Source organism: Phoca vitulina, unplaced genomic scaffold (genome assembly GCF_004348235.1).
Source record: "Phoca vitulina isolate PV1807 unplaced genomic scaffold, GSC_HSeal_1.0 scaffold26, whole genome shotgun sequence".
Taxonomy (NCBI): Eukaryota; Metazoa; Chordata; class Mammalia; order Carnivora; family Phocidae; genus Phoca; species Phoca vitulina.
The window spans coordinates 1091898-1109325 of record NW_022589729.1 but is presented as its reverse complement, the minus strand read 5'-3'; the positions used below and the strand labels follow the sequence as shown (position 1 = coordinate 1109325).

Genomic DNA, 17428 nt, shown 5'->3' with positions numbered 1-17428 from the left:
AGTAGAGAACAGACAGCTAAACCTAAAGTTTGTGTCTATTCCCCTGCAGGTACATAAGCCACATACTTGTAGCTTGAGGAGGGAGCTCCTGTCATGAGAGGTGAATGAAGGGCTGCATGTGGTTCCACAAAGCACCTCCCCCAACTAAAGAGTTCTACATCAGGTCCTTAGCCTGGGACCTGTCATTTTAGAAAGATCTGCCCTCAAAACAGAGCCCAATTAACACACAGCATGTGCTACCAGGGAGGGCCCTGTGTGGGCTTTACGAATCCTTGGAGCACTGGGATTGGTTTTACTAGCTGACTTAATTCAATTTTTACTACATTTTACCTTATGTCTCTATTGACCATTTTAACTCTTATTTTTATTACTTTTAATTTTATTTTTTCTTTCAAATGAAAATAGGAAGTACCAGTATGACACAAACAGTTCAGTGGGCAGAAAGCACCCCGAGCAAGAGAAGCTGGAGCATTTTCTTCCTTTATTCGGGGCTGCAGAGGCTCCGTGGTACCTGACAGATTATCCAATCCCTGGAGGTCCCCTTGATTTACCAAAGGTCCTCTGAAAAGAACTAAGAGCCTGGACTCAGCAGAGACCAAAACTTCTCCCCAAGAGAGTAACACATTTTCCCCCAGCGATAGCTAAGGAAGATTTCTTATTCTGGGAGCTAGCTAGGAACAGTTAGGGACTCTTCAGTCCTAAGTAAAGACATCTGTGAACTGAAATCCTAGGTCTCTGACACCTATAATGTTCTGATGTTGAGCGACAAAAGAAACAAACAAGGAGGCAGCCTCATCCGAGAACCCAGTCCCCCTACATGTCACAAGGATCAGCTGTGACAACCTGAGTGTTGTTATGAGACGTGGGTGAGGAGTGATGACTAAACTCTAGCAGGTGGCCCCGTGGACCAACAGCATTCCCAGTGACACAAGCCTTCAAGAGGATGTCGTTCCCCCTTCCTAAAAGCCAAGGAGGAAAAGCCGTGGGCTGAAAACCAATCATACAGGTTTTAGGAGACAGCAGTATTAGCTAAATCTCTCTTTCTTGTAAAAGATGAAATCCCAAAGCTTCCTTGACAATTAAAACTTAAGTGAAATCCCAGAACATTTTATGAAAAGAGAAGCTAATCCACTCTGACCTTGTCCCCAAAAGGAAGCTTCCGGAGCACAAGCAGTCGTGACAACTTTTGAAACACCTCAAGAAACCTCAGAAGGAGGCTAACCACCGGACCAACACACTGAACTCAAATAATAACAATAATAGTAATAATAATCGTAATGATGATGCTAGCCAACATAAACACACACAGACACATGCACACACGTGTAGACCACACGCCTCCCGTACACACAAGACGCCCATACACGTGCACATACCACATGTACAATCACAGCACACACATATACACACACCCACAAACCCAACGTGTGCACACGGACAGACGCTCCCCCCAACTCACTGACACCCACATGTGCACACGTGCAGACACACACATGCTGAGACTACTAGCTACCGTGAGTGCTTCACACCATCCCTCTCATTCAACCCTCCCAACAAATCTGTGAAGCAGGCACTATTTTTATCCGTATTTTTCAGATGAGGAAACTGAGGCATTGGGAGATGAAATAATCTGTCCAAGGATTCAAATCCAGTTCTAGGAGATGCTCTTAGCTTCTACGCTTAGACCATCCTCTTTCCTAAGAGACAGGGTTCCAGGAGAGAGAGTTCTATCTGATAGACAGGATAAACCCATTCGAGACCATCATAGGAGGCTCTGACTGTGTCTGATGCATCACCAGAGAAGGTCCTGCGAGGGCAGAAAGTTTCTTGGTCACCTTTTTCTTTCTGCTTTCTCCTCAGCCCTAGGCCTGGCCCAGTGCCCTAAACATGGTAGGTCTTCTGTAAATATTAGTGGAATTAAATTTCTCCCCAGCCCCACACTCAAACAGCAGAGTCAAAGCAAACAAAGGAAAATGCCATGGGAAAGACTGGAGATTTTCAGTGAAGGTTTTAGACCTGAGCAGGAGAGACATCCAGAGAGCAGTAAGCTCCAGACCAGAGGCCACAATGAGCCTGGCAAGGGCTACTTTCTCTAAAGAAACACCCCAAAACCCAGAGTCCTCAGAGAGACAGAGCTCTGGACTCTCACCAAAGATCACCATTATCCAGAAGGCTTTGTAACTACTGAAGGTCCTATAGCATCTGATATGACAAACACTGGGACACAGCGTGGTTTAGTGGGAAAATTCCAACCTACAGTCAAATAGCCCCAGGCTCAACTCTGAGCTCGACCATTAACTAGTTGTATGACTCTGGGTAAATCACCTAACCTCTCCAAACTGTGGTGTCCTCACATGAAAATGGGAATATTCAGACCTACACTCACTGTGACAGGAAAGGCACTGAATGCCATACACAGGTAAGGAGTACAGCACCTCAAGTACGTGCTTTACTTGTTAAGCTGAGCCAGGCCTCACCCGCGGCCGTTCCCGCGCCACCGAGCCAGGCCTCACCCGTGGGTTGAAGTTCCGGTTCAGTGCTACGCTCAGTAGGTCAATTGCGTATTTGGAGGAGCTGTAGGGCTCCTGGCCTCTGCTGTGCTGGATGTCCTCCAGGTGGAAATTAGATTTCCTTGCATTGCGAGATGATGTCCAGATAAGCCGGGAAGGACTGTCGCTGTGACAGAGGAGAGCTTCCAGTTCCTGAATCTGATAAAAAAGGAACAACAAAATGGATCAACATCTACTGGAGGAAGAGAGGATAACAGCTGTGAAGCCACTGTAAACGTGTCCTGGAGCTGAACAGGAATGTCACTGCTGAAGGGGCTACTCCAGACACGCGAGAGAGGAGGCTGGAATGACCCATGCGGGTTAGGGTTAGGGACATCGGTATGAACAGATGTTTAGCTTCATAAAAATAGAGATGGTTACATATAAAAATACTTATAGGGGTTACCATGCACGTATATCTCCCTGCTCTGTTAGCCTAGAAGCTACTGATCCATCAGTAGTAACAAGCACCAGATCTTGGTTTCTAACACCATTGTCTAATAAGAGGAACCAGATCTTGGGATGCCAGGGTGGCTCAGTCAGTTAAGCATCTGACTCTTGATTTTGGCTCAGGTCATGATCTCAGGGTCCTGGGATAGAGCCCCACGTGAGGTTCCACGCCCAGCAGAGTCTGCTTGAGGATTCTCTCCCTCTGTTCCTCTCCCTGCTCAAGCTCTCTTTCTCTATCTCTCTCTAAAATAAGTTAATAAATCTTAAAAAAAAAAAAAAAAGTGGAACCAGATCTCCTTAGGGAAATGGCTGATTCTAAGACTGGGGCAGGAAATATATCCGATGAGCCTGAACCATCTTGTAGTGCCAGAAAGAACATGCTCAAAACAGAAAACCACACTGATGAGGCTACATCAGAGATATGCAGGATCCAACACGAAGAGCCCCCAGTGGCCCAAACTGGAATAATTTGAGCAAGAAAATAAAGTAGTATTTCCAACTCAAAGTAGAAAATACATATCCACAAGCCCACAGGAATACAAGTTATTTTTGCAGCTTTATTGAAGTATACTTGACCAAGAAATGACTGAGTAAAGCATTAGATAGAGAACAGACAAATCTCTCTTGCAGAAAAGTTCCAAATAATTTATGTAGCTAATCGACCCTTTGGGGCATCAAACACAACCCCTTAAGTGCGAGCTACACATAGTAAGTCTCTTCCAAAGAGAACAATATGGAAAGGGAGAGAAAAACAAAAAGAGAGACTGCATGATGAAAAACCTGACAAACACGAGCTGGGAGATCAGAGAGAACGTCAATGCTGACAAGTCACAGTGACATTTCATGTGATGTGATGTGACAAGAATGGTCTTCACCCCTGTGGTCCTCCTCCCGCAAACGTGTTACTCAAGTCTAACCATGAGAAACATTTCAGACAAATCCCAACTGAGGACAAATACCTCAGCTGGAATCCTCAAAACTGTCAAGATCATGAAAAACAAGGGAAATCTGAGAAACTGTCACAGCCAAGGGGAGCCTGAGGAGACAGCTAAATGTACTGTGGTGTCCAAGAAGGGGTCCTAGAACTGACGAGGGGACATTAGGCAGAATGGAAGAAAGCTGAATAAGTTTGGACTTCCATTAATAATAAGGTATCAGTATTGGTTCTCCTACTGCAACCAACAGTAGTAGTAGAGAAAACCGGGGCGGAGGGGGATACAGGAACTCTCTGTACTAGTTTTGCAGTAATTCTGTAAGTCTAAAACTATTCTAAAACAAAAATTGTGTTAAAGAAAAACCTAGGAAAGCTTCCAGATGCACTCCACATTTGCAATGAACAAATAAGTCAAGTGCAATCAAGATAACTCATACACATGAGATTAAATCAGTTAACTGGTTCCTGGACTGTAATACTATGCTGTGCTTGGAACTTCACGGAAATTACCTCTACTCTTCATAACAACGATAAAAGTTTGGTCACGTTACAGATAATCAAACTGGGGATGGATGATCCATTTATACAACGCATTTACACCTGAACCTAGAATCCAAGTTTGTGTTCTAGAAGAAGTGGTAAGATTCTTAAACCTAATCTGAAAGGAGTGGGAAGCATTCTAAGCCCTCTGACGACTTTATTAGATAAATCCATTCCAAAACCCCTCCTGATATGCCTCCCTATATAAGGATACACAAGGATAGGTCATGTCATCAGGACACCTATGATCATCATGCCCACAGCCATGACTCCTCTGCCATTCCCCCAACCCAGATGACCCAAATACCTGATCTTCTGAACTTAATTTTTATTTTATTTTTATTTTTTTTAAGATTTTATTTATTTATTTGTCAGAGAGAGAGAGAGAGAGAGAGCACAAGCAGGGCGAGCAGCAGAGGGAGAAGCAGACTCCCCACTGAGCAGGGAGCCCGATGTGGGACTCAATCCCAGAACCCTGGGATCAAGACCTGAGCTGAAGGCAGACGCTTAACTGATGAGCCACCCAGGCGTCCCACAACTTAATTTTTAAACACTAGATTTATCAAAAATTTAACAGACTAGTGATAATTATCTTCTATCATTACCAATTAATTTAATAATTCAAAAAGAAAGCAAAGAATGAGTATTATAAAAAGATAAAGGAAATATTAGATACAGGATCTGTGTAAAGGTATAAAGAAAGACCAGACAAGAATTCAATCCCATTCTAACTTTACATTTTAATTAACTTTTGTCATTGAAAAAGTGACACCACATCGCATGAAATGAATAGCACTAAAGGTTATAGAATGAAACATGAAGCTCCCTCTCATCCCTGATATCCTGGCACCCCAGTTAATCAAGGCATGAAACTGCTCCCAGTTTTATCTGCATCATTCTAGAAATATTATATACATTTATATACACTACATAGAGATGGATTTTCTTCTGTTTCTACAAATGAGCTCACACTATACATACAGGCCCCTGCTATTTCTTCTTCATAATAAAATATGAGAGGCTGTCCCACATAAGTGCAAAACATTTACCTCATTTCTTTTAGTGGGTCCACAATATCCCAACATTTGCCTACATCTTCATTTACTGTAAATACAGGCGAGTGCTCAAAGAGTTCCAATGTTAAGGGAAATGGGGCTGAAGGTGAAGAAGAGTGGCGGTGAACAGAGAGGCGTCAGAAATACAGGCTCTGCGCAGGCCAACCCAGCATCGGGGTTCCTCCAACACCGGGGAATGACAGCCCACCAGCGACACAGTTGGGCATTATTTAATCTAGACAGTAGAGCTGTCCCCTGGGATTATGCCTGAGCAAGAGCGCAGAACAGGTGAGACAAGCTACACGTCTCTTGCTTACATGCATGTGTGCCTGGAACTATAACACACGGTATAGATGCCAAAGAATCAGAAGTCAAGATAATAAGAGACTAATTATGGATTCTTGTTTAACAGTGGCTTGCCCACTCCCCTCTCCTATCTGGCACCAAGCCCAGTTTCAAAGACCGTTCAGAACAGGACCGGTACACTTCCTCACAGTTCTGTACATTGTTTCTGAAGGCACCTGTGTGTTTCTTTCTCACTTTGTCTCTGCTCTCTAAAATTGACATCAAAAGAAAATATATCAATCAAATGCTTTAGGGAAGCAATGTTTTCAGAGTGCAGTGATCACCCCATTTAAATACTCAAGGATTTCATGCTAGCCATAAATTAATGAGCTTAACAAACAGGCCTGGGACATGTCCACGCCAGCCTTTAGGATTCTAGCACTAATATGAGCTTCTTGAGCCCAGTCCTTTTACCAGAATAAAGTGGCCAAAGACGTTGGTTTCAAACACCTCCTGGAGCCCATCGGCAGTGACTTTATCTTCCTGGGTCAGCAGTCCTTCAGCTGTGGAGAACATATGAATCACTTTTCTGAAACGGGAGAAGACAATTGTATGCCTTTTAAAAGCTTCTTTAACTGAAAATACTGGAAAACCCTCCCTGCCGCCCTCCCCAGCCCAAAACTACATTTTCCTTGATCCTATAAAAATACCTATTTCTCAGACTGTGTTATTGTGTGTATGTAAATAAGATGCAAAAATGCTTCCTTTCCCCCAATTCAGAGAAGTATTTATATTATAACTCATACTACCCATTGGACCCTGACTCAAAAAAATCTGCTGCTAAAACTCTTTTCACTTTTCTTCCACATCAGGTTGCAGGTGAACTTCTCTGGGGAAATAACAGCTGTGCCAAAGGAGAAAAAGTCTTCCCCTGCACAAACTGATGGTTAACTGCCCAAGTTACACAGGCTGGTTTTTTACTGGGAATTCTTAAAGCACCGAACACATTAACACAGTGATTTGCTGTGAGATCCATTTACTAGGTCAAGACTTGTGTGTGCGTTTGTGTGTGTGTGTGTGTGTGTGTGTGTGTGTGTGTAATGGAAGAGAAGTAAAACAAAAGTAGCAATGTACGAAGAATGCCCTAAGTATATAAGTCACAAGATAAGATTTATTTCTCACTGTAGGTTGTGATCAAACATTTTTGGAAGCCACTGTGCTACTGTGTGTTAAGAATCTCCCGGGGAGACCTTTGGTTCTACGCATTTCCCCCGCCTCCAGGGCAGAGTACCTGCCACAGAGCTGGGAAATGCTTCCAAAGCAGCTTTGGTCCTGACAACTCGGACAATCTCACTGACAACTCTGCCCGATTCTGAGATGTTCTTGCTACTAGACACATCCCGGCAGATCAAACATGGACCTTCCGAAGCATCTAGCCACTTGGGATGTCCTGGAGACCTAGAGCACCCATTCCCCGCAACACTTCCTGTCTTTATTCTTCTCAGCCGCCCCTCAGCCCCCTAACTTAACCTACTGAGGGCAAAACCAGGCAAAAACAAACAAACAACTGATTCCTTCCACTCAGTTCATCTAGAAAATGGACATTACCTTGAAAAGAGGCCAGAGAAAAGTGCTTTGATATTCAGCTGTGGATTGGGCATGATCCCAGCATTCAGATAGACATAGTCTAATCTCTGAAACCTGTAGGGAAAACACCAAGACAAGATTGTTCATCTTCTCTAGAGCAACTGGACTAAAGAAAGCCTACGAAGGACAGAAAATGCTTTCTGAAGGGGACGCATGACACATCAGGGTTACACCACTTCTTTCCCAATGCTGTTTCTTCAGCCACAGTAAATATTTGAGTATTCTTTTTTTTGACAGCGGCTTCAAACAGAATTTGGGGAACTATAATGGGCTTTGAAGTTAAATCTTTTCAGATCAAGACTCCTTCCAGCTCTGTCCTCCCAATTAGGAACTGCAGGTGGTAACCCTCTGCCTATTAAACCCACTCTCCATCTGGTCTTAGAAAGTTGTCTACTTTTTTTTTTTTTTAAGATTCACATCTTCCCTATTGATGAGTAGAATTTATATAATATTAGTAATGGCCCAACCTGAGCCGTCAATGCTGGAACCTGAATGCCAATATATCTAGTAAGGCAGCCGATCCATGTGGAAACCGCTCACTGCTTGTGGCCAGGGGCTCTGTATCATAAAATGGTGAAAGCTCACAAGAATACAATCACATGACAGAAGCTGAATGGGGATACGGCACTCTTGGAAAGCTCCTTCCAGGACACCTGTCATAGAGAGAACAGTGACATGCTGACTTGAGAGTGCTTTTTCATTTTTAAACCTCTGTAGGCCTTAATCTAGCATACTCCTCTTGAACAAGGGCCAAGCCTGCCCTCATGATACTCACAGGCACCATGAATGTTCATAACATCTCCTACAATTCTATGCATTATGCTATCTCCGTGCCCTCTTCTGTAGAGTCCAAGACAATATGGGCCACAGCGACCTTAAAATACATCCATGTGACCAATACAGATGGCACACAAACATTTCTTGATCATTCTGTAAGTAATTACCAGCCCCAAATGACTCTAATTACTAAACTTTCTGTTTAAAATGCTGATGTGGATACTACTGGGCCATCCGTGTAAGCGCCATAAAGTCATGTGGACCCATCTGTGTTTTTCTTTATTTAAATTCAATTTAGTTAACATATAGTGAATTATTAGTTTCAGGGGTAGAATTTAGTGATTCATCAGTCTTATATAACACCCAGTGCTCATTACATCGCGTGCCCTCCTTAATGCCCATCACCCAGTTACCCCATCCCCCCACCCACATCCCCTCCAACAACCCTCAGTTTGTTTCCTAGAGTTAAGAATCTCTTATGGTTTGCCTCCCTCTCTGTTTTCATCTTATTTTTTCTTCCCTTCCCCTAGGTTCCTTTGTTTTGTTTCTTAAATTCCACATAGGAGTGAAATCGTATGGTACTTCTCTTTCTCTGACTGACTTATTTCGCTCAGCATAATACCCTCTAGTTCCATCCGCATCATTGCAAATGGCAATTTCATTCTTTTTGATGGCTGAGTAGTATTCCATTGTGTGTGTGTGTGTGTGTGTGTGTACACATACCACATCTTCTTTATTCATCTGTCAGTGGAAATCTGGGCTCTTTCCATAGTTCGGCCATTATGGACATTGCTGCTATAAACACTGGGGTGCAGGTGCCCCTTTGAATCACTATGTTTGTATCCTTTGGATAAATACCCAGTAGTGCAATTGCTGGGTCATAGGGCAGCTCTATTTTCAACTTCTTGAGGAACCTCCATACTGTTTTCCAGAGTGGCTGCACCAGCTTGCATTCCCACCAACAGTGTAGGAGGGTTCCCCTTTCTCGGCATCCCCGCCAACATCTGTCATTTCCTGAGCTGTTGATTTCAGCCATTCTGACCGGTGTGAGCTGGGATCCCATTGTGGTTCTGATCTGTATTTCCCTGATGCACGTGGGCCCATCAATTGTTGGTTGTTCCATTACCTAATGTGCAAACTGCCATCTAAGAACATTAACAAATTCTGCTCGAAGTGGAAAGGCAATGCTCAAAAAAGAGTGGAAACTGCAGCAGAACACCAAATTCAGGTCTGCCCTCAGTAAAACGGCATATTTACTACTCTCCAAGATTAAATGATCAACACAATCACTCTCTTCCAGATAAAGCAGAACTGCAATTTCTCACTAGTTCTTCCTCTGCACACAGCTTACAGAAGAGAGGTGCACAGCCAGAAAGCCCCGGTGTCAGGAACGGTGCTGTGTTAGCCAACAGACGGGCCCTTCCCAAGCTCTCCAGTTGTAATTTACTTCAGGTCTACAATCGCAGACAATCACTTGGGCCACTGAGGGCGGGAGAGTCTCGACATAAGCAATAGATGTATGTGGAATCGGCACACGTTCCCACATCTGTGAATATCACTATAACTAGCATTTGCTAAGTCTGGAGGAGAGCACTCATCCCAACAGGAGCGCTTCCGGGGATGAAATGAACACACAGAAGCTGCACTGAAATGCTGATGGCAGGTGCGCCCTACCTCCGTGCTCCCTCCCACCTTACAGCCCTGATGCCTCAAGTTCTTCTAAGTGACCTAATATTATGAATGTTACAACCTAAAATCTCGAAAGTCGCTGTACTGGAAAGGGCTATTCTTTTTTATTTTTTTTTAATTCAATTAATTAACATAGTGTATTACTAGTTTCAGAGGTAGAGGTCAGTGATTCCTCAGTCTTATATAACACCCAGTGCTCATTCCATCGCGTGCCCTCCTTAATGCCCATCACCCAGTTACCACCATCCCCCCACCCCTACCCCTCCAGCAACCCTGTTTGTTTCCTATGCTTATGAGTCTCTTACGGTTTGCCTCACTCTCTGATTTCATCTTGTTTTATTTTTTCCTCTCTTCCCCTATGATACAGTTTTGTTTCTTAAATTCCACATGAGTGAGATCATGTAATTGTCTTTCTCTGATTGACTTATTTCGCTTAGTATAATACCCTCTAGTTCCATCCACATCATTGCAGATGGCAAGATTTCATTCTTTTTGATGGCTGAGTAGTATTCCATTGTGTGCGCATATATATGTATGTGTGCACATATATATATATACACATACCACATCTTCTTTATCCATTCATCTGTCAGTGGACATCTGGGCTCTTTCCAGAGTTTAGCTATCGTGGACATTGCTGCCATAAATACTGGTGTGGAGTTATTCTTAGAAAATGTATTGTCAGCCCTCAGGGGTGACTACGGAAGCAGCTGAAACATCAGCAGCGTTCCTGGTCTTGGGCTATTGAATGCAATAGCCTGGTACAAACAGGAACCCATGATCTCCTGGGGCGGGGCACAGGTTAAGAGCTAGGAAAGAAGGTAAGCCTCAGTCCCCCTTCCTGCCTCAGGTGATTGCTAGCACAAACATCCCGCTTCTCCCTTATCCCGTGACTGCCTTCCTATATGCCTGCTTGTAGGGGAAGGTGCAGGCCTACCTCACGTCTTCAAGGTAACTGCCCTTCCTTTGTACTCCTTTCCCATGCTTTGAGGCACCTGTCCTTGCTTTTCTGACAAAACAAAACAAAAGCTACGCGCAGAATCCAGCTGCTGCCCCCTCACAGAGGTGGGTCCTGCCCGTCCACCCGGATCATTGTCTGAGAACTTTATTTCAGTGCGTGATGACAACTGGGGTGCAGGGGCCCCTTCGGATCACTACATCTGTATCTTTGGGGTAGATACCCAGTAGTGCAATTGCTGGGTCATAGGGCAGCTCTATTTTCAGCTTTTTGAGGAACCCCCGTACTGTTTTCCAGAGTGGCTGCACCAGCTTGTGTTCCCACCAACAATGTAGGAGGTTCCCCTTTCTCCGCATCCTTGCCAACATCTGTTGTTTCCCGACTTGTTGATCTTAGCCATTCTGACTGGTGTGAGGTGGTATCTCATTGAGGTTTTGATTTGGACTTCCCTGATGCTGAGTGATGTGGAGCATTTTTTCATGTGTCTGTTGGCCTGGAATGTGCTATTCTTGACTGAGGGTGAAAGTTCTTTTCTGCTAAATGAGGAAATATAACTAAATCTATACAAAACAGAAAGACAGCTGGCTGAGAAGGTTCGGGGAAAGGAATGCCTGAAATCACCTGATTTGACCTCAAAACTTCCAGACTAACTGTAGGGTCTTTAACTCAGTAAGGATGTTTACTGTGCAGCTTCACAGACTTGGAAACTCAAAGTTATAGAAGAGAAGGGGATATGGAACCTAGAAAATCTCCTCGGTGTTTTAGAAAGACGATGTGGCAGAAAATTCTAGGAGAAATGACATTTCACAAGAGGCTAAGGCTGAAACTAGAAGAGCGGGGTGAGAAAACCAGCTCTACCTTTGCTCTGTAACTCGTGCATTTGCAACAGGGAAATGCAAATGGGCTAGCGATCCCCATACATAAAACACAGAGTTGTCTTCTTCAGCAAATGCCTTTACCAAAAAGGCCTTTTGTGTCTTTACTGTACTTCATTTCACTGTCCAAGGAAATAAAGCAGCTCTTGTTCCTTAAGGACCTCAATTACAAAAATGTTTGAAAATTAATTATTCCCCATATCCTTAGGGCTGAGTGTGGACTAGTGTGGGGCTCCTGACCTTTTTGGACCATAAATTCCTCCTAGAATTAAAAAAAAAAAAAAAAGCATGCCTCCTTCCCCAGAAAAAATGCATTGTGCACCTATATGCAATTTTGTGTACACTTTCTAGGGAGTCATACGTCCAAGGACTCCATTCCTTCCTACACCAAATATTTCTCAAATGCCTATTACATGCCAATTACCATGCAGATGTGAACAAATCTTTAAGGGCCTGTGGGGGAAAAAAATCTCTGAAGAAATAGGGTGCAGATGTGGGTTCTCAGACCAACCCAACCAATATCAAGTCCTAGGCACCTGTCCAACCTACTTAACGAAGTCGTTACACGGAGGAAAGATGCAAAAACCATATTCAGAAGGGAGTTACCATAATGTCCACCCAACTAATCACACATCAAGGTGTATTCAAATTAATCCTCATGAAATAATCGCGATTATGATTGAGCATGAAAATGTGCTCCTGAGACACCACGGGTCACTCTGTACGGATCTCCTCAGCCTAACTTCTTACACTGCACCTGCTGTAAGATGTTTAGGTTTTCCTCTCCTCTCTTATTTTATTCACTGCTGTCTCATGCAGTCGCGTGAGAGAAAACCCGTCAACAAGAGGCATACCTTTGCTTGAGCTCCCTGGCAGCCCTGATGACTGACTGGAGGTTGCTGACATCCACCTGCACGACGCTGACCTCGGCGGCGGGGTGAGCGGCCAGCAGCGCGGCGCGGACAGCCTCCGCTTTGCCCACGTTCCTGCACGCCAAACACACGTGCAGCTCATCGTCTTCCTCCAGCAGCCGCTTGCAGAGCGCCAGGCCAACGCCACTGTGAGGACAATTCGGAGACAGAATATGTGTTCATTCAGATGGCGCCAAATAGGAGGCTTTGCTCTCTGGTCCAGAAAACCGCTGTTGTCAACATGAGCTCCCACGAGGAGCCCAGGCAGAGGAAAGAAGACTCAAACATTATTCACAGAAGAAGGAACACCCCCCCCCCCCCTGCAAACTTGAATAGTCAGTCCCTCGCCCAGGAGGCTGTCCAGTTTGTGTTTCTGAGAGCACATGAGCGCTGTCTTTTCATCGGGCGGTTTGCATGCTGTACTTGTTACGACACTCATGAAAGGGAGTCAGTACATCACCAGCAAGAGCCGACACGAGCATCGTATTAGCCGTTTCCTGCGCGCATGTTTTACTTTGCTGCCTAGGTTCCTCAAGGGCAAGAGCTCTACTACCTGCTGGTATCGCTGCCACCATCCGGAGCACAAGCAATTCCCAACAAGGAACGGGTGAATCTTACAGTAACACAGCAGGAGGCAAGTCCCTCTCAACTACTACGATCGAATAACCAACAGGAAGAGAGAAAACTCAACTTGATTAAGCAGCAGGTACGAAGAGGAAACATAAGATGGGCACCAGGGAAGAGCAGGAGGATGAGGGCACAAGACAAAGACAGATAAACTCCTTCAGAAATGGCATTTGAAACCACACAGTAAATGAGGACACCACTCAGACCAGCTGGGCTGAGCACGACCGAAGCCTGGGCCTTGCCAACAGAGCATCAAATATATTTACCTTTACTCCTCCTCACTTGAGAATAGTAGGTCTTTACAATAAATACCCAAGTGCATACATCACAATATAGGTTAAAAAAAAGAAACACACAAAAACAGTTCCGGCTCGGACTTCAGCTTAGGAAGCACGCTATCAGTCGTTCAGGGCGCTCACAGACACCTGCCAGGCCGCTGAGCTAACATGGGTGTGGCTAGGGAGGCGAAAGCGGACGGATTTTAGATGACATTTGACATATCCTCTGCCTGAATCCCTCAAAACCTCCCCCTGCAACAGGCAGAATGGTTTGGCTGGTGTCACCCTCCCCACATTCTTCACAGAAGTGCGGATGAGGAGTAAAAGCGGGGGACAGGAGAGGCCGAGAGTCCACACGGGCGGCCCTGGAGTGATTAGGGACTGGCGGTGATGGTTATTTGCACTCCTGCCACGCCTCGCCAGGTAGAGGTTTACTTTTTTAGGAGCGTGTCTAGGTGTCTAGCTCTGTGCTGGGTGGAACGACACCCCCCACCCCGCCCCACTGCTCGTGGGTGTTGAACCTTATCTGGGGGGCAGAGTCCTGCACAGATTCAACACTGGGAGCACACGACGGTCGCGACGCTAAGCGCCGGGCACCGAGGTCGACACGGACCAGCTGCAGGAGGCGGGGTCCGCGTGGGAAGCGCCCTCGTCCCGGACATCAGCAGGACCCCCGCGACGCTCCGGTTTTCCTTTCCGCCGTCACGTTCAGTTCAGCACTGGTTACTGTGCGCCTGGAGCCCCCGGACGCCCGGAGCGGGCGCAGCGAGGACCCGGGGACTGCGGGGCAGGGGCTCCGCGAGACCCCACCGGGCAGGGCCGGGGACGCCTGCTCCGGGGGGGCGGGGGTCGCCTGCGGTGGTCCGGCCCTGTACTTCCTGCTCCCTGCGACTCCTGACCCGCCGCCGCCGCGGCCGCCGAGGACGCCTCACCTGCTGGCCCCGGTGACCACCACCACTTTCCGCATGGTCTCCCTCCCCACCGCCGAGCCGCGCAGGGGCCGCGCCACCACCTCCGGGGCAGAGGAATCCAGTCACCCTCCGCGGCCACGCCGCCGCCGCTGTCCAATCAGAGCCAGGCGGGGCCCGCTCCGCTCGCGTCATCGACTCCGCGCTGGGCCCTCCAATCGCGGCCCGCCGTGCGCTCCCGGAGCCGGGGCCCGGGTGGGGTGAGGTAGGCCGAGGGGCGGGGCCGGGCCCGAGCCAATCCGGACTCTCGTCGTCCCTAGGCGGCGCAGGTGTGCGGGAGGACGCGCGGGGCTCCTTCAGCGCCTGCGGGGTGCGGGGCGGGACGTTCCCTCAGCCGAGGACCCGGGTGCGAGGGTTGGCACGCCGGCGATATCAGCCTGCCTCTCGATTGCAGGAAGGGCTCAGGATATTTGCACAAGGACGCTTTAATTTTAGAGGCACGATTTGGGTCTAGGAATTAAAGTTTGAGTATTATCATCTACTTTGCTTTCCCCTCCTTTTGGGGAAGTGTAGATCCAGGCACTGCGCCATTTTACAGACCAGCTTCTGATCCCGGACCAGCTCTTTCTCTTTAAAAAATCATCTTTGCAAAAAGGAACATTGATTTCATTAAAAATTTTATGTAGACTCATGCATGAATAACCAATTTTCAAAATTTGGAACATGGTATGAATCAGAGTATCTAAGAACTTCATAGGACATTGCGAGGGTGTACTGTAAGCTCCTACTTCAGTGTTTCTCAGACTCTGTGGTAAAGGACCCGTTTTGTTTTTCCAAGCCATCCCAGATGGGTACTTTTGGAAAATACAGTAACAAAGCATTATTAGAAAAATGAAATAAAAAGCGAAGGATACAAAGTACAAGCCCCAATTTTTTATTATTAGATATAACACATAAAAGAATCTTCTGCCAAACTGCTGTTAAAGTTTCTAAGGCTTACTCTAGGTTTCTCTATTTATCGTGCATTGGTAACAAGGTGACCATCACTAGTCTAGGTTCACACTAAGTAACTCCACATCTCATGTATGTTCTAGGGAACGTACTTTAATCTACTTCATGGCCTCTTTCAAAGTTTCAATTATTTATGCAAAGCAATGATCCCTCAGCAATGTGAGACTGATATAATTTATACTGGCTTTTGAAATCATAGAGGTCTTGATTAATTTGATACTGTAACAGCACTCCAGCTCACTTCAAGTTTATGGGCTCCGTGCTTGCTGACCTAAGTCCCTTGGTCTGCAACAGAACTAACCTACTTTCCTTGCGATTTGCAGACCCCTGGCCTTAAGGAGTGAAGAACCGAACTTTCCCAGAAGATAAGGTCTGACTACATTCAAAAACAGGTGCCACGCAAACAATGAATCATGGAATAGTACATCTAAAACTAATGATGTAATGTATGGGGATTAACATAACAATAAAAAATTTAAAAAAGAAAAAAAACTAAAAAAAAAAAAAAAAGAATGTATTGTATGGTAAAAAACAAAAAAAAAAAAAATTTAAAAAAAAAAAAAAAAAAAAAAAACAGGTGCCACGAATACCAGCAGGTCTGTTCAGGGTCATGTTGACATACACCTAACTGCTTGGGCACCTGCTTCTCCTCCATGTAGCCCCCCCTCCCCCTTGTCCCATGCCTTCCCTTTTAAAAGCCTCCACCTTGGTCTGGATGGGGAAGATGGTCTTTGAGAAGCTAGTCCACTGTCTTCCCAGGTTGCCGGCTTCCTGAATAAAGCAACCTTTGCTTTCCCACCATCACTTGTCTCTCGAGTGTTGATTTGGAGTGGCAAGCAGCTAAACCTGAGTTCAGAACTGGTACTCTGTCCAGGAACAATATCGGCTAGTTTAGTAATACTTTATCTTATACCAATAAAATTATATTCAGAAAATAAATCAATTATTTGAATATTAGATTCCTAAATCATTAAAACATCTTTACTGTTATCTGCGTGGAACTCAGCTCCTACCCTTATGCCACTTACAACTATTCTAAAGAGACCACGCTTTGACAATATTTTCTGGGAGTCCTAGAGTAAAATTAACCCCAATCTTTACAGTCTAGACCCAAAGCCTCCTTTTAAAGTGTCCTAGGGCTCAGAAGTGACATGTAGAAGGAGTAAGAGTTGTGGGGCTGTCCTATGAAAAACTCATTCCTACAAAGAAGGGGGAGGGCCCAGGCTCTGGAGATTCAGCATCACCACAATTTTGGGATGACAGCCAGTATAGGACCCAGTGTGAGTTAAGTGAAGACAGGAAGACCAGAGCAAGAGTGGCAGTCCCCTACTAGCGTGATGTCCATCCAGTCCAAGTTAGGAAACCTTGCTCTTTGCTTCCCTCTTTCAATTCAGGTTGGGCCTTTCAAGGTTCTTCAACCTTCACAGGATGGGCTGAACCATTAGAGGTGCCAGAGAGACCAGGAGAACAGAAATCTGTTGAAACAGATGGCATTGAATTTTGTATTTTTAAAAATATTTAATCACACGTAGGACACCTCAGTAACGGTTATAATATATAGTTTATTGAAAGGTGAGTAAGTGCGGCTTTCATCGTCCCAAACTAGTCATCTTGAGTTTATACTGTTTATGGGGCTGTTTTCCTGGAAACCAGAAGAGGAACCTCGTACGCAACGATCCCATGTATCCCTGGCAAACCTTGGCCCCTTGAACAGAATAGTAAATATAGCACTCCTACCTTTGACTATTTACTACCTTATGAGTAAATTTGCCTCTCCCCTAAATGCTGAAACCGATCTCTGGTTCCTTTGATGGTGCCTGAAACAGTCCTTAGGTAGACAAAGATGAGTAAAGGTACCTTTAGCACCCAGGACAGAGCTCTATTCTGGGTCCTTAGAAACCTCTTCAGAACTGACTTGCAAAAGAACAGCTGCT

At 45.4% G+C, this 17428-nt stretch overlaps 1 protein-coding gene across 2 annotated transcripts in view; it reads right to left on the bottom strand.

Moving 5' to 3' along the window:
• The window catches only part of HSD17B7 (hydroxysteroid 17-beta dehydrogenase 7), a 30779-nt gene extending 16138 nt beyond the window's left edge, over positions 1 to 14641 (bottom strand). The window contains exons 1-5 of one of the 2 annotated variants that reach the window (XM_032422229.1): positions 14508 to 14641; positions 12614 to 12817; positions 7422 to 7514; positions 6288 to 6402; positions 2514 to 2708 (exon numbers count right to left, since the gene is read on the bottom strand). In XM_032422229.1, coding sequence (XP_032278120.1) covers positions 2514 to 2708; positions 6288 to 6402; positions 7422 to 7514; positions 12614 to 12817; positions 14508 to 14542 — 642 coding nt within the window. In that variant the 5' untranslated portion in view covers positions 14543 to 14641. Of the gene's footprint in view, positions 1 to 2513; positions 2709 to 6287; positions 6403 to 7421; positions 7515 to 12613; positions 12818 to 14507 lie in introns of those variants that run through there. The other variant, XM_032422230.1, reaches the window with a different exon arrangement.
• Positions 14642 to 17428: the final 2787 nt, after the last annotated feature.